Source organism: Gracilinanus agilis, chromosome 2, assembly GCF_016433145.1.
Source record: "Gracilinanus agilis isolate LMUSP501 chromosome 2, AgileGrace, whole genome shotgun sequence".
In the NCBI taxonomy this organism is placed as follows: domain Eukaryota; kingdom Metazoa; phylum Chordata; class Mammalia; order Didelphimorphia; family Didelphidae; genus Gracilinanus; species Gracilinanus agilis.
The window spans coordinates 335385985-335406551 of NC_058131.1; the positions used below are offsets into that span (position 1 = coordinate 335385985).

General features: G+C 44.9%; 1 protein-coding gene and 1 pseudogene across 1 annotated transcript; both read right to left on the reverse strand.

Moving 5' to 3' along the window:
- Positions 1 to 462: 462 nt before the first annotated feature.
- NOL4L (nucleolar protein 4 like) lies at positions 463 to 17885 on the reverse strand. The gene is made up of 5 exons (XM_044659785.1): positions 17625 to 17885; positions 17241 to 17432; positions 15634 to 15756; positions 14906 to 15104; positions 463 to 1206 (listed from the first exon to the last, which is right to left on the reverse strand). The coding sequence occupies exons 1-5, from the start codon at positions 17883 to 17885 to the stop codon at positions 962 to 964; spliced, it is 1020 nt and encodes a 339-aa protein (XP_044515720.1). The 3' UTR covers positions 463 to 961.
- Positions 4041 to 4129, reverse strand: LOC123238564 (annotated as a pseudogene).
- Positions 17886 to 20567: the final 2682 nt, after the last annotated feature.

Sequence of the window (20567 nt, forward strand, 5' to 3'; positions counted from 1 at the left end):
AGTGTGAGGTAGAAGACAGATGGTGACCATGTGATGGGGGTTTCGCAGATGTGGGACTGCCACGGGAGTGGGGGTGGGCTGGAGTCAGGTTTGCTCTGCAATATAGAAAATGTGTGTGAGGTCCTTCCACTTGGCGGTGCCCGTGCTGAGGTTACTGACTGGAGGAGACTGTGTTCCTGTAGCAGCAGTGGGGTCTGATTGAGAGCATAGAGGAGTCTAAACACGACAGCTAGTGTGTGCAGTTCAGCCTCATGGCGGCTCACTGCCTGAGAGGTGGGCTGGAAGCTCCAGGCCCAGGCTGTAGGATAGCTTCTACCCTGTGGCACGAGGCGTGCCCTGCGAGAAGCTGGCCTTGTTCTGTCTCTCCGCCCTGCTGCCCACCCCTCATCACTGTAGTGATATGGAATGTTAGTTCACAGGAATAAATTCCTTCTGATCAGACAGACACAAACTAGCAATCTGTACAAACACAAAAGAATCCATTTTCAGAAAAATAAATTACTAAGGGTAGAGGAGGAGGAGGAGGAAGAGAGGGTCCATTTTGTTTTTTCTCAATAAATATGCAATTCTGCTCACCTAAGACTTGAAAGGTAATTATCTGGGGATGGGATTCTAACGTCAGGGTCCACGAAGGTTATTCTAAATACGGCCGCAGCTCCCAAGCTCCCTGTCAAGAAAGTTCAAACCCCCTCCAAAGCTGCCCGTTTGGCTTCTTCCAAGCAGGTAAGTGCACCTGTGTGGTGAGATTCAAAACAAATAAAAAGTGTCCTTGTGCCCAAAGTCCCAGGTGCTTGGAGTGTGTGGAGAAACAGCTCTTTTACATTCCACCCATTTTTTTTTTCTTTAAATAAAATGTACCAGCTAGAGGGGAAAGAGGACACCAGGTCCTCAGCTGGGGGCAGCCCCTTTCTCTAGGGTGGAAATTGTCATGTGACACAGGAGCTCTCCGGGCGCTGGGGTGTCAGTTTTGCTGCAATATGAGGTTTTCCAGTTCATCTGCGGACCTCAGGAGAAAGGCGGCAGACTCTCGGTAGCCGGCGATGAGCTGCCGCACTGCGCTGATCTCCGTGGGGCTGAGCTGGGCAGTGGCCATGCCCCGGCTGGTGCTGTTGCTAGAAGAGGAGGAAGAGGAGGTGGTGGTGGTGGTTGTGGTCGTCGTCGTCGTGGTGGAGGCAGCCCCGCCTTTCATGCTGAGATCTGTAGGACCTGGGAAGGACACAGCGGAGCAAGGTTAGCCAGGGAGACTGATGCCTATGGAGTGAAGATGCCTTTGGGGCACAAAGTGAGCTCAAATCTGCTTCTGCCTCACTCTCTGCCCTTAGCCAAGTCTCTTCCTCTCCTGGGGCCTCTGTGAAACCAGGGGTGGTGGATGGATTTGGTCTTTAAAGGTCCCTCTTGCTGTAGCGTCAAAAGAGGTCATGATAGGATAGTGTGGGTAATAACAGTTCAAATTCTGGCTTTACCATGCTAGAAAAGCCAATCTGAGTCTTGGTTTCCTCATCTATAAAATGAGCCTCTTCACATTCATCTCACAGACTTATGAGGACAGTAAATTTGTCAATCAAAGTGAAACAGAAGTGAGCCGGTGCTGTTCTGAGTGCTAGCACGCTTCCTTGCACATAGCAGGCCTTCTGAATCGTACTCTAATTTCAGCGTGGGGTGCCCGGGCCTCTGCTCTATACTGTTACTTCAGAGCTGGTGAGGGAGCAACCCTTTATCTCTGTACTATTGCCATTGGCCAGAAAGACCTCACCAGGCCAGACCCGGGCAGCTCCCCTTTGGTTTTGTGTTTTAAAACAAGGCCTTTATTAGCATTTAGGGAAATTTGGCCCCAACCCCAGTGCAAGTTGTTATGGAGCTTGTGAGCCTGAACCTAAGCTATCTGTGAGGCCATCAAGGCTGATAGCAGCTTTGGGGCTAAAGAGACCCACTTGCAGTTACCTTGCTTCCACACTCTTCCACCACATACTTTCTCTCTTACCTCGGGCATCCTTTCCCTGGGCCTGCACTGACCCAACTCTAAGGCTGCTTCTCCTCTCCCTTGGGGTCTTCTCAATACCTACCATATTCTTTATGTCTACCTGCAAGGGCCCAGGCAGGAAGAATGGCCATCACCGCCATGAGGGATACAGTGCTACCTAAATGCAGTTCCCAGCCAAGCTCACTTCTTCCCAGTTGCTCTGACTCCATTTCACTGGGCCGTGCTCTCCTATGTTTTAGCTGCCCTATGGCAGATAATATAGGGAAGTCTGACATCTTGCCTCCATCCTTAGCAATTCAGGACAAAGTATAGCTCTCTCCTTGAAGGTGGGGAGAAAGAATGATGCCAATTTGACTTCTGGCAAAAGGTCTCCTGACTTGTCCAAGAGTTCAAAGAAACACTAAAATGATTGCCCTGCAGGATGCTTCTGTGCTATTAAAGCACAGCATAATAGTCAGACATAGGACATAAGTTAGCCTGGCAGGAGTGACCGTCTAGGCCAGAGGTGCCCAACATATGCTGAGAAAGAGTACTGGACTTAGCCCTAGGAGACCTGGGTTCCAATCATGCCTCTCAGATAAGTCACACTTCCCCATTCTCATTAAAGGAGGCAGCAGGAAGATTCTTTTCAGCTCTAACATTATGACAGTCCCAGTGAGAGGAGATGAGATGTCTGGGCATGACAGTCTCAGAACTGGGAAGTCAAGGCTGAAGGGACCTCATGGGTCATTTTAAAGATGAGGCACCTGAGCTACAGCAAAGATGGAAAATGGCATATCAAGATTCCCACCTGGGTCCCCTGACTCTAAGCCTCATCTGCAAGTGGCTGGGGAAGACATCCAGCAAGCCCAACAATCTACTGATTTCTGCTTCCACCTCTTCCCCCCCGCCCAGAAAATAAATGTTTCCAGACACAACTTTTCAGGTCTAGGGTAGGGAAGGCATTTAGGAGTCTGAAATATGTGTTAGGTTGTAGCAAAAGTTTTTTGGGGGCACCTTTCCCTATACTGATCTTTAACTATGGAGTGGGACATGAGGCAGAGGATAGGAGAGAAATCTTTTAGCAGAGTGGGTAGCGCCCCAGAAGAGCTGCGGATCCCAGGGGGCCAAAGGCAGAAATTCAGAGGCAGCTTTGGGCATCACCCACTGAGAGCGACAGGTCAGAAAGGAGAAGAAAAGACCCACATTTTTATTGTCACAGGTCACAGAGAAAGTAAACAGACCTGAAAAACAGCTCCTACTTCTACAATGCCTGGTAAACAAAACACGCATCCCAGGGCTCAGAGGTGGAGAATATGACTATTAACCCCACTTTACTGATGAAGATAATGTTCAGATTTCAACTGGCCTGTCCTTCTGACAATGATGTATAAAGCCACTGCTTGACCTCAGTCTCACCAGAGTAGGAAATGGAAAGTGACCAGACCTGGAATTCTCTAAAAGATGGAGAAACCAGAGCCTCTGGGCTACACAAGAGGGAGAAGGGGAGGTCTAGATGGGGCAGATTTAAATGCCCTTTACTAATAAGCAAACCTAATAATGTTGAGGCTCGTATTCCTCAGCCTCTCCTTCCATATTACAGCTTTCACCCAGAGGTCCATCATATAGGATGGGGCAGGAGCAGGATTATATGCTATTTCAGACTTCTTAGTTTGTTGTGGCCCTCAACTTTTCTTGTGTTCTGAAGAATTAAGTGCTTCAAGGTTTGCAAAAATGCTTTCCTCATAAACCTACAAGGAATGTAGTGTAAATAGTGCCACTGGCCTCTCCTCTCCCCTTTGCAGATGAGGAAACTGAGGCCTAGAGAGGAAATGACTTGCTAATTAGTTACACAATGAGGAAGCTGATGAACTGGGACATACAAAGGCTTTCTAACTCTGAGACCAGGCTTACTGCATTCCCTGTGCATTCTTTTCTCTTCTACCCTGTCACCCCAAGTCTCTGGGCTTAGAATCTAGAAGACCTGAGTTCAAATCCTGATCATACTTGATCTTTTTTTTTTTTTTTAAAGCTTAAGTTCCAGTCGCTTGCACAATGGAAATAGGAGTGTTGATACCTCATAGGATTGTTGTGGTGTTAGTTATTATGCTGACAAAGAAGGAGCTCTAGATACTACACTTGATCTTAGCCAAAAGGCTGAGAAGCGATGGAGCTCTAGAAACCATGGATGAGGAAGATAGCTTTCCCTACTCTTCCTCACTGTTTAAAGCTGGAGAGGGCTTCTTAAGTTTTAAGACATCCTCATTTCTTTCCCATTGGACTGAATTGGATGGATCCTTAGAAATGAACCAAAACCTATCCCAGCTAGGCCTTTGGGTTGTACTTTTACTAGGTAGAATGGGCTCTGTAATTTCGTGATGTCAATTAAATAAAATAATCCCTCGGGCAGCTGGGTAGCTCAGTGGAGTGAGAGTCAGGCCTAGAGACAGGAGGTCCTGGGTTCAAATCCGGCCTCAGCCACTTCCCAGCTGTGTGACCCTGGGCAAGTCACTTGACCCCCATTGCCCACCCTTACCAATCTTCCACCTATGAGACAATACACCGAAGTAAAAGGGTTAAAAAAAAATCCCTCTACAAGATTGTAAACTCCATGAGGGTATTCTTTCCTAAACTTTGCATTTCCATTCAGTGACCCAAGATGGATGCTTAACAAATGTTGATGGAATTCCTAAATTGGGGCCTTCAGCCCTAATCTGCTGAGTGATGAGTCATCCAAATGGATAGTGTTGTTGAGTTATGATTGCCCCAGCAAATAACAAGCTTCTTTGATATTCTCATAGGATGGCCAATTACTACAAAGATATCTTCGTAGCCTGAACAAACTATGAACTGGGAGGATTTTTGAGTAGAAAGGATGAAAAGATTTAGGCCTAGGCTAGTTTTAGTGCCTTTCATCATTCTCCATCTTAAAAATACAAAACTCTATTTTGAACAACTTGTTTTGGTTATAAAAAATGACCCTATTTGGTACATATAAAGTGGTGCCATGGCACAGGAGGAGAAAGACCACAAAGCTTGGAGTCAGAAGACCCAGCACCAGAAGCAATGCCTTCCTTTCTCCAAACATCAGTTTCCATATCTATAAAGTAGAGATGATCCAACTTGTATTACCTGCTTCATGGGAGGACATAAAGAACCTGGCAAAACCTATCGTGTCAAGGAAATGTGAGTTATTAGTTGAAGCTTCATTAATATTGGAAGCCTTACTGGGGTGGGGAAGAAACCAAAACAAGTCCTTAAAGGGATTTTTTTTGGCCTGCACATATTTTTCTGTTACCAGGATGGAAGAGGAATAGAAGACTAATTGGAACATGTCCAGAAGAAGGTGACCAATTGGATGAGGTTACTGGAAACCAGACCAAACAAGGAACTGGCAAGGTCTAACCAAGAGAAGATTTCCAGAAGAAAAAGCACAAGTGATTAGCTTTGTTCTCCATGGCTCGAGGGCACAGAACCAGGAGCACCAGGTGGAATTTACTTAGGCAGATTTCAGCTCAATGGAAAGAAAGGATTCCAAACAAGTCCAGGTTAGGTAGTGAGTTTCCAGTCATTGCAGGTTTTCAAGCAGAGGCTTCCACACAATTTGTCAGGGATATATCAAAGAGATTCTTGTTCAGATACAGGCTGGACCTGATGGGATTCTGAGGTTTCTTCCAACAGAAATTGTCTAACAGCCTGACCACAGGGGAGATCACAATAAGCCATTGCATGCTGAAAAATGACATGAAGAAGAATAGTTCCTTACTGATGTTAACAATGATGTTTGGGGGCACAATGATGACCTGTTAGGCTGATATCAGGGAGAACTACCATGATCTCTTTCATGTCTTACCATTTTCAGAGACGGGATGTGTGCTAGAGGGATCAGAGGCCAGATTTTTTTTTCTTTGTGGAGAGGGAGAGAAGGAGAGGAGAGGAGAGAGAGAGAAAAGAGAGAGAGAGAAAAGAGAGAGAGAGAGAGAGAGAGAGAGAGAGAGAGAGAGAGAGAGAGAGAGAGAGAGAGAGAGGGGAGAGAGAGAGGAGAGGAGAGAGAGAGAGAGAGAGAGAGAAAAGAGGTGGTGTGAGGTGTCTGTTACCATGTCACATTCCAAGCCAAGTGGAATTAGCAGGTTGGCAGAGGGAGGATCCCTACAAACTATTAGAATTGGTCCAGCAATTCCAGAAAGCAATTGGAAACTCTGCTCAGAAAGTGACTAAATTGTGTATATCTGCCCTTTGACCCAGCTATCCTCCTGCTTGGCCTATACCCCACAAAGAGATCAGAGAGAAAAGGTACTTTATGTAGGAAAATATTTTAAGTATTTATTTTTGTGTCAGCAAAGAAATAGAAATTAAGAGACCACTCGTCAGGGAAGGGCTGAACAAATTATGGTATATGAATTATGCCATAAGAAATGAAGAAAGAGACTGGCAGAGAACCCTGCGAAGACTTGTATGAACTTATATACAATGAAGCAAGCAAAAGCAAGAGAAAATCTTATACAATGACAACAGTGTAAAAAATGCACAACTATTGAAGACAAAGACTCATTGATGCTATTAGAGGAATTCTCGATGCCAAAGCCTGCGGCCCACCACCTCCTGAAAGAGACGCAATGGTCTCAAGAAGCAAAATGAGAGACGTCGTTGTTTAGGTTATGATATTTTGATTGGTCTGCATTATCTCATGAGGGTTTTTTTCCCCTCAGGTGGGGGAAGGTGGGAGAGAGAGAAAATAAATGTTTATGAATGAGAAAAATCCAAGTAAGATGACCTTTATAAAAAGACCAGGAGTGAGGGGTTGGGGGGGGGGGAGTCTGCACCAGGCTAGAGGCTGTGAGTGAAAAGAAAGGGACAGATCTGAGAGCTATTGGGAAGGAAGGCTTGGCAACAGATGAGATCTATGGAGCAAGGGAGAACCTCCGGTTCCCCTGGGGTCCTGCTACTCTTCCCCTGCCCTGAATTTTTTGAAATCTCCCTAAAGTCTGGTCTACTTAACACATTTTACTTTACATTATAATTATGTCTTACACCTCGCCAACTTTATCAAGCTCTTCCACAGCCCAAGTTCTTACACTCACTGAGTGCTCAATAAATGAATGAATGAATGAGGGGAAAGGCAGGGGACAGGAGTGCTTCCCTTGAAGAATAAGAAACTAGAGCTTTTAGGTCTAAAAATGTGTAAGAACAGAGGGTTTGGAATAGCCCTGAATTTTAGTAAGAAAATGTATTTGGGGGGAGCTAAGTGGCTCAGTGGATAGAGAGCCAGGCCTGGAAACAGGAAGGTCAGAGTGGTTCAAACCTGACCTCAGACACTTCCTAGATGTGTGACCCTGGGTAAGCCACTTAATCCTAATTGCCAAGCCCTTACTGCTCTTTTGCCTTAGAATGGTTACTTAGTATCAAATCTATAGTACAATATAAATTCTAAGATGGAAGGTAAGAGTCTATGTTTTTAAAAAAAGAAATTACTTGAGGATAATGGTAACCTTTGAAAAGGAACCATAGCCAGAAAGGAGAGAACTCATAAAAATCTATGAATAAGAAAGCAGCAGGAGAGCCAAAGGAATAAATCCTACTTTAATCAACTAGAATATATAGGAATAATAATAGCTTATGTTCTTATAGTACTTTAAAGTTTATCAGACCTGTTATCTACATTATCTAATTTTATTCTCAAAACAACCTTCTGTTGAAGTGTTGGCAGTATCTCCATTTTTTTTTTGTTTTATTTTTTAAACCCATACCTTCTGTCTTAGAATCTGTACTGTATGTTGGTTCCAAGGCAGAAGAGTGGTAAAGACTAGGCAATTGAGGTTGTGACTCACCCAGGGTCACACAGCTAGGAAGTGGCTGAGGCTACATTTGAACCCAGGACTTCTCATCTCCAGGCCTGGCTCTTAGTCTACTGAGCCACCTAGCTGTCCCCCAGTATCTCAATTTTGCAAACAAGTAAACCGAGGTTAAAAGAGGATAAGTGATTTATCCAAGATCACCAGGTAAGTCAGACATAAGCTTACTAATTCAAAATTCAATGTTCTTTGAAAAAATTAATAAGCAATTGAGAAAGATGACAGAAGAGAAAAATAAACACACCTCTCCTCAAAAAAGATCATGTAATATCCTCCAATAGAATTTGTCCTTGTCTTGGATAAGTAAATAAATCAGTCTGGGGTAAGGGCCTGGGATCAGTCTCTTTGAATAAAGACATTTCAACTTTCTGGGCTGAACCTGTAGAATAGGAATGAGAATACTTCCTTCTCAGGGTTGTGGGAAGAACAGAGTAAGTATCAGCTATTCTTCCTTTCTCTTTCAGTGAGCATGGTGGCACGGTGTCCTTTCCCATTCTGAAGTCCTGAGTCGGCTCTAAGCAGTGGGATTGGCTATGTTTGGACTACCACTAGACGTCCATATTGCTCAGTGACATATATCTCCACTGGTGGAGAAAAGAAGAAGGCAGCTCTGCTATCCACAGTGGAAGAAGAATTATAGATTCCATCCAGAACAGGGATTCTTAACCTTCGTGTGTGTGTGTGTGTGTGTGTGTGTGTGTATGTATGTGTGTGTATGCAATTGTCCCCTTTTGGAAGTCAAATAAAGCCTATAGACCCCTTTTCAGAATAACGTTTAAATAGCAAAAAGAAATGCTCAATTTCAGATAGCGGCTATGAAAATAAACATGTAATTTTGCTCCCATTCCAGTTCACAGATCATCCTGAATCTCTGCATGGACCTCTGATCTAGAAGGATTTCCTCCAAACAGATGCCAATGTTAGAAGTGAAGTCAATAGCTCCAAGCCATCGATATTACTACCCAAACCAAATCTCCTCAAGGAGTTTCAACTCTAATGGGAGAGCCGAGTATAAAAATAGGTCCATACAAGCTACATACAAAGTAGATATAAGGTAGTCTTTGAGAGGAAGGTACTGTAGCTGGAGCTAAATCTTGAAAGAAGAGACTCTGAAAGGGGGAGCTGAGGATAAAGAATGTTTCAGCGATTAGGATCAGCCAGTGCAAAGGCACAGAGATGGAGCATTATGTGGGAAGAAGAGCAGGGAAATAATCCTAGAGGTAAGAGGGAACCACTGGAGTTTACTGAGTGGGAGCAGGTAGGCAGAAGATCACACATGGCAAAAGGTATCTTTGGGAAATTGCTTGAGCAGCAATGTACATGGCTGATGGACTAGAGAGACTTGAGCGGGGAGGCAGGTTCTCATAATGCGTTCTCTCCTTTCAGGCTGTGGTTCCTCTTCAAAGGTTTTTGAGAATCAGAGTGGTCAATGGGGGAGTGGAGAGAAGAAGATATGGATGAGAGATATGCGGGGAAAGAAATAGGATGTAGCAGCCAATTGCATATATGGAATGAGAATAAAACAGAGGTTGGCGAACCTCTTTGACTGGAAGGATAGTGGTGCCCTTGACAGTAATGGAGCAGTTTGTAAGAGAGGAGGAAAAGATGAAGAGTTCTGTTTTGGACAGGGTGAGTTTGAGACGATGACAGGACAAAGCCAATTTGAAATAGTCCAAAAGGCGGGACTGGAAATCTGGAAAGAGATCAGGGCTGCACAAATGGATCTGCAAATTCTCTGCATAGATAGAGATAAACCGTTCCTGGGAACTGGTGAGATTACCAAGTGAGATAGTATAGAGGGGAAAGAACTAGGAGAGAGCTTTGAGAGATTCAACTAAGGAGAGTGGTGTGGCCAGACAGGCAGGAGAAGGACCAGGAAAGAGGGAGGGTGACAGGGGTCAACAGTGCAAATGCTGCAGAGAAATAAAGGCGGTCACACTCTGAGAAAAGGCCATCAGATTTGGCAAGTGAGAAATCATTGAGAACTCTGGAGACAGCAGTTTGGGTTGCATGATGAGGTCAGAAGCCACATGGTAGAGGGTTTGGCAGAGTGAGTGAAAACAAGAGTAGGCGGCTTTTTTCAAGTTTAGCTGAAAAGAGGAGAGATTTAGGAGGAGAGAATCTAATGAGTGTTTTTTAAGGCTGGGAGAAATGTAGGGGTGTTTGTAAACAACGGGATGAAATTACTGGCAGAAAGTACAGATTAGAGAGGGAATGTTAATGGGGTTAATTTTCTGGGGGAGATGTCCATGAATAGGACCAAGGGCTCATCTAGAGAGGCTGGCCTTGGCAAGGACAGAAAACTCATCAGAAACTGGCGTGAAGGAAGAGATAGTGGGCGATGACATTGGGGGAATGAGAAATAAGAAGTGAGGTGGAAGAATGGAAGCCTGACACAAATGGCTTCATTTTTAAGAAGTGCTGTGAGAGACCAGTTCTATCCCTGATCTGGATGCAATTATATTTGCCTACCCTCAAACCAGGGGCAGTGTCAGGGTGCGATGGATAGAGTGCTGGGCCTAAAGTCAGGAGGACTCGAGTTAAAATCCAGCCTCAGACACTTCTTAGCTGTGTGAACCTAGGCAAGTAATTTAACCCTGTTTGCCTCAGTTTCCTCATTTGTAAAATCAGATGGAGAAGGAAATGGCAAACCATTTGAGTATTTCTGCCAAAAAAAACTCCAAACGGGATCTTGAAGAGTTGGAATGTGACTGAAATGACAGAAAAACTACAACCCTCAAAACCACTTTCTTGTCTCCTCCCAATAATTGTAAAGCAGGGACGGCAGATGTTTACAAGGGCACATGTTATGGCAGTTTGAGGATCCCCAGCTTTTCCGTCAACTTGAGTGATCTTGGAAGCCCTCCCTTCTTTTCTCTGTAAAATAAGGGGATTCAACTAGATGATCTGTAGAGTATCTTCTAGCTCTACTCTATTATCCTCCAATATGATATCGCCAATAATATACTGGCTAGAATCAGAAAATATTAAAGCTGGAAGAGAGCTAAGAGATCAACTGGTCCATTGTTCCCATTTTATAAAAGAGAAAACTGATACCCAATGGAAAAAAATGACCCTAACTAAGTTACTGGTCAGACCTAGGATCCAAGTCTTCTGATTCTTAGGTGCTCCTAGTTGTCTGGGAAGAACTAGGCCCTTTTCCCATTACTCTATGAAATGATTATCATCTTAGAAGAAGGGTATGGTATCGCTATAATAATAGTTTGAGTAACAGAAGTATGAATAGTAAGAATATAATATAGTAAGGATAAAAAACAACCAGCGGGAGCCCTTAATGTCATAGAAGAAGCCCCAGACGAGTTCTGGCGTGGCCCCTTTATTGTGGCTCTTCGGACAAATGTGAGGTGAGGAAAGAGCCTCCCTTTGTTGTGAAACAGGAATGGATGAAGAACATCATTGCCTTCCCTACCTCCCAGACTAGTTGTAAGGAAAAGAGCTTTGTAAAGCTCTCAGAGGAAGTTAACTAGCAGAGGAAGTGAGGTGATCTTGGAATCTGGAAGGATGACAATGGAATGTAAGCCCTGGAGAGTTCTATCGAGCTAGGAAGGCTTCAAGGATGGATATCCAAGGGCCAGACCTGCCAAATATGAAGGGACAACCACTAGGCGGTGGATTTTATTGTTCGTAGGAACTCCTGAAAGATGATAGGGAGGTGAGCTGTCTCCTCATACCGAGAAAATCATGGCCTCTAGGATTCCTCCTCTACTTGTAAAATGTTGTTGTGAGAGAGTATGAAAACAGGTGATGGCAGCCTCTGCCCTCCTCATTAACCATCTAAAAGCATGAATCAAAAGTAGGCGCTAAAGCCTTGGAGCTATCACTCATTGCTAGAGCTAAGCCTTGGGGCCAAGCCTGTCCCAAGGAGCTAAGTCTGTGGAAGGCCATGCAAGTGGCACTATTCCCTAAGCTACACTTCCTTTGGAAAGGACTGAGGAGACACAGGCGTTAATAGGGATGGGGAACCTGGATCTGACTCTGCAATCAATGTGATCCAGTCGGGCTGGGGTGAAGGGAGCCCTTTCAAAAGAGGATTAAGATTGTTACTGGCTGGAAATCAGAGGGCACTTATAGATGGACTCCAATGACCACGGGAAGAGAGCCAACAAGACAAAGGGATTAGCAACAGTGGAAGGGACCCAGGCCAGGTGGGGGCTTCCTTTGTTTAACAAGATGATAAAACTTCAGTCCAGAGAGGGGAGGTGAATTACCCAGACTCTCATAGAGTGAATCAGTGGCTGAGGCAGGACCAAAAATTCTGGATTCCTAGTTCAGACCTCTTTCTATCTTATAGCATGAGAAGAAGAAAATACAAGCCATATCCAAAGGGTCCTTACAAGAGTTTGGCCTTACCTTAGTCTCATTGATAGGCAGGGAAGAAATAATTTCTTAAGGGTGAATTATGGGCAAGTTGCTTTGTTCTAATTGGCCTATGTGAGCTAATACCTCCTGGGGCCTCCAAAAACAACAGATTTCATTTTTTGCTCTATGGCTCTCATAGGTGATGTGATACTCCATGATATGTTTGTGTACATGTGTGTGCATGTACACATGTACACATTGAAGTTAGCTATGGTGTAGAGTGAAAAGCAATGGATTTGTTGTCAAAAGACCTAGAATCAAATCCTGTCAGTGATCTCTTTTGTGACTCTGGCTAAGTCACATAATCTCTCCAGGGTTCAGTTTCCTCATCTATAAAACACAGAAACTTAACTAGGTCACAATTCTTAAATCTTTTTGTGTCCTAGGCTCCTTGGGCCACATGGTAAAGCCTATGGGGCCCTTCTTGGAATCCTGCTTTTAAGTGCTTATCAGATTACAAAGGAAACCAATTATATTGAAATGCAGATATTAAAATATTAAAAGTTCATGGAGCCCAAGTTAAAAACTGTTAGATAGGTAGTCTTTAAGGAGCCTTCAAGCTTTGACGGTACACTTTAATGTTTTGGTCCAAGGGTCCTTTCTGCTCTAAATTCTCTGATTCATGCTTAGAACAGGATGTGGCAGCACTTAATAGAAACCCAAGAAAGGAAAGGGCTAACTTGGGAAGCACAGGCTGACCAATCTTTAAACTCCCACCCGTGGTTGTTCTCATTGGTATTTAACACTCTTGTGCCATGGCTCTGGAAAGCAAGGTGAAAATCTGGCCCCTCTGATGAAGACATTTTTCTTTGTATTCTGGTGTTTTTCATGCTGGAAGCAACTATAAATTTTGAGTGGAGTCTGGAGGCATGAGAAAGAACAATAGGGCCTCAGGAGCTCCCTCAAAATCCCCTCCCTGATCCCCCTGCAATGAAATCAGGACTTTGGGAACTACCGGGCCAAAGTGAAGGCTGGGGAGGAAGAGGATAGGAGGACCACAGGAACTCTGCAACACCTAAAGAGAGCAAAGGAGCCTCTTCCTGTGAGTCCAGCTCCCTGACCCTCTCCTGGATATTTCCAGGATATCCTATTATAAAAAATGGGAGAAGATATCCTCCGGGACTAGAGTGGGCTTCCCATTTCCCTAGAGTAGGTACATACACCTGAGAAAATCTGCCCCATCCTTCAAGACCCAATACAGGTGTTGCCTCCATCACCTCCTTCAAGAAGCTCTCCAGCCTCAGATTCCTTCCCATGTTCCAATCCACTGCACTTCTGCCATTCACTCTTCCATCAGAGTACTCACTGTATGGCCATCATTTGTGTCCCTGCAACTCCCATGCTACGTTAAGTGGCTGCTGGGGATCTGTGTCTTCCTCAGGGCCTCCACCCGATTCCTGTATCCATGCCTCAAGAATCCAGTTTCATCTGTGATGGAGCTCCCTCCACTGACGTAGCATCAACCTGCAGCCTCCCTGAGCACAGCTGGGTCCTCTCCTTAGTGGAGAAACTTTCTGAGCTCCTGCTGTGCTGGTATAGCCTCAGGGAGCCTCTGAGGGTCACCCCTGCACCTGGCCAAGGCATCGGGGAAGGATGACTTTCACCTTTGCACCCAAGAGGCTCTTGACAAATGCTCATTGAGCTAAGTAAAACAGAGGTAGGAAGCCAGACTGGATGAGGATGTTGCACGAAGTTGTCCCACTTGTTTCTACCACTGGCTGAGAGAACTCAAGGGTGTTCTGTGTTGGCCTAAAAGATGGTGGGGTCTTGCCCTCTTCTGCTCCCCTGAATGTCTTCCAGGTTTTGCATTTCCTTCTCATTGCGGGGCACGGAGGACATGCCTGACACAGAACAGTCTAACTGTGGATGCTCCTGGAAGCAGGAGCTTCTCAGAAGAGGGAGAGGGCAGAAAGCTATAGAAACACAGGATGGCTGGGCTAGAAAGGACCTTAGAAACCCTCCATTCCAACCCTCTCATATTTTTTGAAGAAAAACCAAAGCCCAGAAGAGGAAATGGTTTACTCAAGGCACCCAGAGTTGGGGGCAGAGAAAGAGGACTCTACAGGTATTCTGCTTTCTAGCCCCAGGTTCTTTTTTTGTTGCCTCTTCTGGGGTGGGGAAGGAGAAGAGACTGCTGGGCCACTTTTGGCAACTCCTTTTCCTTCCGTGAGCCTCAGTTTCTCCATCTGTAAAGTAGGCATAATGGTACACAAACTCCCATTTCTCTATCACTTTAGGATTTGCCAAACATTTTTTCCTACAGTCCTCTTGGGTGCTTGGAACAGAGTGTAAGCACAGTTAAGAAATGAGAAAATCAAGGCTTAGAAAAGATAAATTAATTACTCCAGGTTCAGGTCACCTGGGAGCCTGTCTTCCCCTTACTAGCCTTGCCACCTTGAGCAAGTCACTTCTTTTTGAAGCTCAAGGTTGCCCTTTGTAAAACAGGGTAACACTAGCAGCCCGAATGCTAAAACTATCAACCTAGCTCTAGAATAGTGCCTGGCACAGAGCAGATGTTTAATTAAATGTTGGTTGAATTGAATCAATCCCAGCTCTGCCAACTCCACTAGACAAGTCACTTCCCCTCCCTGAGCCTCAGTTTCTCCATCTGTAAAATAAAACATTTAGACTGAATGATCTCTAGCATCTCTTTCAATTCTGACAGTCTCTGAGTCACAAGAATTGATCCGAATTACCCTTGCCCAAGCCTCACCGTTACTGTGATTTGCTGTCTGGAGGGAAGCTGGGGGCTGCAGGCTGCTGCTCAAAGCCCCGTAGCGGTAGCTGTAGTTCAGGCTGCCATTGATGTAGACGGGATCCTGGGCATAGGAGGAAGCTGGCAGTGAGTAGGTCGAATGGGTGATGGCTGCGGAGTCCCTGGAGTGCTGCTTGTCAAGAGCGATCGGCTCATCCTACATAAGGGGACCAAACAGTTTTATTAGTTGCAGAGAGGAAAAGGAGGAGCCCTTGGCAACCTCAAAAAGAATATTTCCCTCTTCCTAGCCTCTGGTCCCTTCATTACCCCTATCTGTGAAATGAGGATAAAAAGACTAACTTCACTCCTTGACTCCCAGAGGTGGGTCATGGAAGGACTCTGGTGAGCTGTTGGTGCTCTGCAAAAGGGGAGCAATTATTATTACTATTATTAAATCACAGGTCCTGGGCCTGCTGAATCCTCTTCACAGGGCACCAGGACTCAGCATGTTGTTGCTATTTTTTCTTTCATACTAGAGTATTTACCTCTTCTTCCCACCCCAGCTCCTTCATGCCATTGGCTTTCCACTCCCCCTTCTTCATTCTCTCATCACCTAACCAATACAGACTCTCAGCTGGCCCAGGCCCTTGGGCTACTGGCCCCTCTAGTTTGGATGATACCTGTGTCCTGCCTTCTGGCTCCACAGGGTAAGCAGGAAGGGGGAGCTACCAGGACTGACTCCCTACCTGGGATGTCTGGTAGATCTCCAGTCGCATCCTCTTGGCTGCTTTTCTCGTTTCGCTCTCGCATGCGGCTGCCAGGATGTTTTCAGCCATGGCTGAGGTCAGGTGGGGAGGAGTGGGTCTGGTCTAGGAAAGAGAGGGCAGTTTAGGATGCTGCCAGCCTCCTGGGATGTCAGCAACAGAAGCACTCTTAGAAAACAGACCAAAAGATGTTAAAATGCTAGCAGGGACCTGAGGAATCATCTAGTCTAAGCTAAACTGGTATTCGTTTGTTTGTTTTTAACAGATAAAAAAAAAAGATTCAGAGAAACTAAATGACTGAAATCCTCGCAATTCGATGCTGGCACCCTGACATGAGGGCCAGAGCCCTGGGATGAAATCTCTTGGCTGTATCTGAAGACCTAAAAAACAGAGTATCAGGAAGGAACATTACTAGTCTTCCATCTTTGATGGGGAATAAAGGTCTAGCTTAGGGAAGACAACCTTTGGCAATAAAATAATGTCTGGAGAAGGAAAAGGGAGTGAAGGTGGGAGATGCAGGAGTTACATTTAAGAGAAAGTATGAGAGGGGAAAAATGAAACATTAATAGTACTAACACATTTCTATAATTGACAAAGCCTCTTAGTTATGACATCCCTGTAATATAGATATAAGGTGTAAACTGAGGTTCTGGGAGAAGACAATGTGCCCAGCTCCCACAGCTAGATAATGTTCTACCAAGCCTGGAACCCCAATCTCCTTGCTGTATGCCCACTGCCATCTATAAGAAAAGCCTCTACGGTGGGGGGCTAGCACTGGAATCAGGAAAACTCTGTTTAAGCATCTGCACATTCATTATTCACCAAGTTGTACTTGGGGAAGCCAGTGTGCTTCATGGGCTGTAGAGGTCATTTAACCCCACTATTTTAAGGAGAAGCAAAAGGAGACCAAGAGAGGGAAAGATCTTAGGGATAAGCAGTCCTAAGAGGTGGAACTAGAGCCCAAGGTCCCTGGCTCCCGAGCCAGCACTGTCTCCACTGTACCAAATCACATCAAAGTTCATCTATGAGTTTCCTCATCTCTAAATGAAGACAATGCTTCCCCTACTGCAGATCACCTGGGGTCCACCAACTTGATTTTGTGACTGTTGTTTTGCTCTAAAAATATGTCAAAAACACAGCATCTCTCTCAAGGAAAGAGCAGAAGGTCCAAAGGGGAGAGAAGAAGACAGGAAGTGATTGGTTTAGGGTTAGAAACAAACAGAAAGGGGGCAGCTAGATGGCACAGTGGATAGAGTGCCAGGCCTGGAGTTGCAGGGACTTGGATTCAAGTATGATCTCGGATACTTCCTATCTATGGGCCTCAGGCAAGTCACTTAACCACAAAGGCCCAGCCCTTGCACTTCTGTCTTAAACTTGCAATTAAGATAGGAAATAAGGATTTAGCTTCTTCTTTGATATTTTTTCAAACACTTTATTCGATATTGGAAATAATTTTATTTTGAATATTTGATAGAATTCTTTTGAAAATAAAAAAAGGTAGAAAGTAAGGATATAAAAACGAACAAACAGAAAAAAGGGAAGACATAGAGGTCGATGAAAGGCAGAGGGGGAGCCAAGAAGGGTCTTACCATTTCCATGCCATTCTTCTTCATCCGACGGCAGGATTTGAGGTAAGTGCGGATGCGTTTGCGGGCTCGCTCCTGGAACTCAGGAAACTGGCGGCTGCAGGACTCTATAATGGCCTGTATCTTCTCCTTGGGTTGCTTGGAGATGGGCACCATCCGGTCCAAGTTCTCATCAACAAAAAGGCGCACGAACATCTGAGTGGAGTGGAGACAGGGAGAGCTGAAGGCAGGTTGACAGGGAGAGTGGGCATGAGAGAAGGCAAACCAGGGAGAGAGGTAGGAAAGGCGGGTGAGAACTAGGAACCAGGTCAGCAGGGTGAGGGCCAGGATCCAGGTTGGGGGGGGGGGGAAGGCCATGAGAGTGAGGGCCTTGGGGCCTGAGCTTACGTTGAAGGCCTTGAGGCGCTCAGGGTCCATCCCCTCCGAGTCATTCATTTTATCGTTGTCCTCATGGTCATCATGGTCGTCATCGTCGTCGTCGGCTGTGGGAGGACGGCCCACAGTCAGGTCCTCAGGGCAGCCGCTGACCTCTGTCTTGATGGAGTCATAACTCCCAGAGCTATATGGAGGGGACTGGAGGAGAGAAAGGGGCAAGGAGGTGGTCACTGTAAGCTGCAGGTTCTCAAAGCCCTTGTCTCTGACTCCCATGATCCAGAATAACAACAACAACAACAAAATCACAGCTACATGAGACTGCAGAAATCACCTCGTCCCACCTGTACCTAGGTAGGAATCCTTCCTACAATATTCCTTCTAAGTAGTCATCCAGTCTCAGCTTAAAGAACTCTGGAGATGAGCACTCCTTTAATTAGTAAATTTTCCCTTATGTGAAGCTAAAATCTCCCTCATTCATCCCCCTTCCAAGCCACACTCCACATCCCAACTTTCCCTTGTTCCCATTCCATGTCCCACATGAGAGGGGGCTTCTTTCAAATGTTTCAAGGCTGTGATCATGTCATCCTGGAGTTTTTTTCTCCAACATAAGTGTATGTATGATTATCCTCATTTGAGAGATGAGGAAACTGAGATCTGGCTTTGGGATACGCCCCCTACTCAAAGCCTCTGCCTCATATCCATGACTCTATGGGACTCCTAGGGTTGGTTAGAATCCTGCCAGACTCTTTGAATTCCGGCTCAGCCAAAGACTTGCTGGGGCCAGGTATCTCCCTCTCAGGGCCTTAATTTTACCATGTATACACTAGGGAGTGGTTTTAACTTCCTGAAGAGTTTGTATTCTTTCTTGACCTGTTCTTAAATCAATAAGTATTTATCCAGTGAATTCACATGCATGGCAGTGTGAAAAGGAGAGCAGAACTTGGTTTTCAGGAGATACTGTGGAGGGTTGCTAGAGAAGGGGTTCTTGCCACTGGTCAGCCTCCCACTGCCCTTTTTCCCTTCAGGGTCTTCATTTGGCCAATGACTTCTCCCTCTGCCAGTGGCTGGGCATAAAGTAAAGCATAAATAAAGGACAGTTCCAAACTGACAATGGAGCTGCTTCCAAGTAACAGAATTCACTCTTAATCAGAAAGGAGAACCAAATGGCTCAGGAAAGAGACTTTGTACTCAGAATAAGAGTGAAGCATTGATACACTGTTGGTGAAGGTATGAACCGGTGCAGTCATTCTGGATTGCAATTTGGAACTCTGCCCAAAAAGTGACTAAACTGTGCATACCCTTTAACCCAATGATACTGTCACTTCTAGGCTGAAAGCTCAGAGATCAGAGAAAGAGGAAAAGGTCCTGAATGTCCAGAAACATTTCTAGCAGCGATTTTTATAGTGGCAAAGAATTGGAAGGTAAAGGTGTGTCCGTCATTTGGGGAGTGACTGAACAAATTGTGATCTATGAATGGAATGGACTACTATTGTGCTGGAGGAAATAAAGAGATGGTTTCAGAGAAACCTGAAGAGATTTGTGTAAACTGATGCAGAGAGAAGTGAGCATAACCAGAACAATTTGTGCTAAACCAACTCCACTCAATGCAAAATACTCTGAAAGACTTCAGAATTGGTCACTGCAATGATCTGTCCCGATTCCAGAGGTCTGATGGGATGAAGGTTGCTGTTAACCTTCTAACAGAGAGAGGAAGGGCCAAGATGCAGAATGAGACATACCCCCTTTTTTTAAACCCTTGCCTTTCATCTTGGAACCAGCATTATGTATTGGTTGCTAGGCAGAAGATGGGTAAGGGCTAGGCAATGAAGGTTAAGAGACTTGCCCAGGATCACACAGCTAGGAAGTGCCTGAGGCCAGATTTGAACCCAGTCTCTAGGTCGGTCTCTCAATCCACTGAGCCACTTAGCTGCCCCTGAGACATATGTTTTTGGATATGGCTAATGTGGGGATTTGTTTTGCTTTACTTTTGATGTTCATTTGTTATAAAGGATTTGTTTTGTGTGTTTTTTGTTTTTGTTGTTTTTCCAGTTGGAGGGGAGGTGATGAGAGGAAAGAAAAAAATGAAGAAATAAAATTTAATTAAAAAAAACATGAAAGGCTGAAGGGGGAAGTGGGGGAGTAAGGGTGGTAATGATAATGTTTCCCTATGGGGCTCCATTGGCTCTATTCTCCTAGTACAAGCTGTTCCCGCCAGGGAGTCTTTATCTGCTGGATAGGACCCAGGGACAGGATCCACAAATTTACACTTCATGCCTAATATCCTGAGTCTGCCTCAATGCAGGAGAGGTAGAGGCCAAACTAATGGTAACTCCCAACATTTGCTTTTTTCTTTCTCTGGTTCTTTCAGAACTGTAGTCAGGAGGTCCTGGGTTCAAATCCAACCTGAAATACTTATCAACTTTGTGACTCTGAGGCAAATCATTTAATTTTTCTCAGCTTTAGTTTCCTCATCTAGTAATAATAGCATCCAACTCAGAATTGTGGTAAGGGTCAAATGAGAGAATATAGGCAAAATACTTTGCAGATCTTTTATAACTTCAGAAAATTATATAAATGTGAGTTATTGTTAACATGCTAAGAGCAACCTTTTCTTAGTAATACTTATTCCTGATGGGATAGCTAGATGGCTCAGTGGACAGAGAGCCAGGCCTGGAAGTAGAAGGTCCTCCATTCAAATCTGACCTCAGACACTTTCTATATGTGGGACCCTGGGCAAGTCACTTAGCTGCCTAGCCCTTACCTCTCTTCTGCTTTAGAACCAATACATAGTATTAATTCTAAGACAGAAGGTAAGGGTTTAAAACTTGTCCCTGAAGATGGAACTATATTGTCTGGATTTGTATTAGTACTCTGTATAGAAGAACAGGAGGATGCAAGTTGATACATATGATTGTTTCTCTCTCTCTCTCTCTCTCTCTCTCTCTCTCTCTCTCT

Coding starts and splice junctions, on each gene's coding strand:
- NOL4L (XM_044659785.1), bottom strand. CDS start 17,885: ATGGGAGTCAGAGACAAGGGCTTTGAGAACCTGCAGCTTACAGTGACC. Junction 15,757..17,240: donor AGAAGAATGGCATGGAAATG/GTAAGACCCTTC, acceptor TCTCTTTCCTAG/ACCAGACCCACTCCTCCCCA. Junction 1,207..14,905: donor GACAGCAAATCACAGTAACG/GTGAGGCTTGGG, acceptor TGTCCTTCCCAG/GTCCTACAGATCTCAGCATG.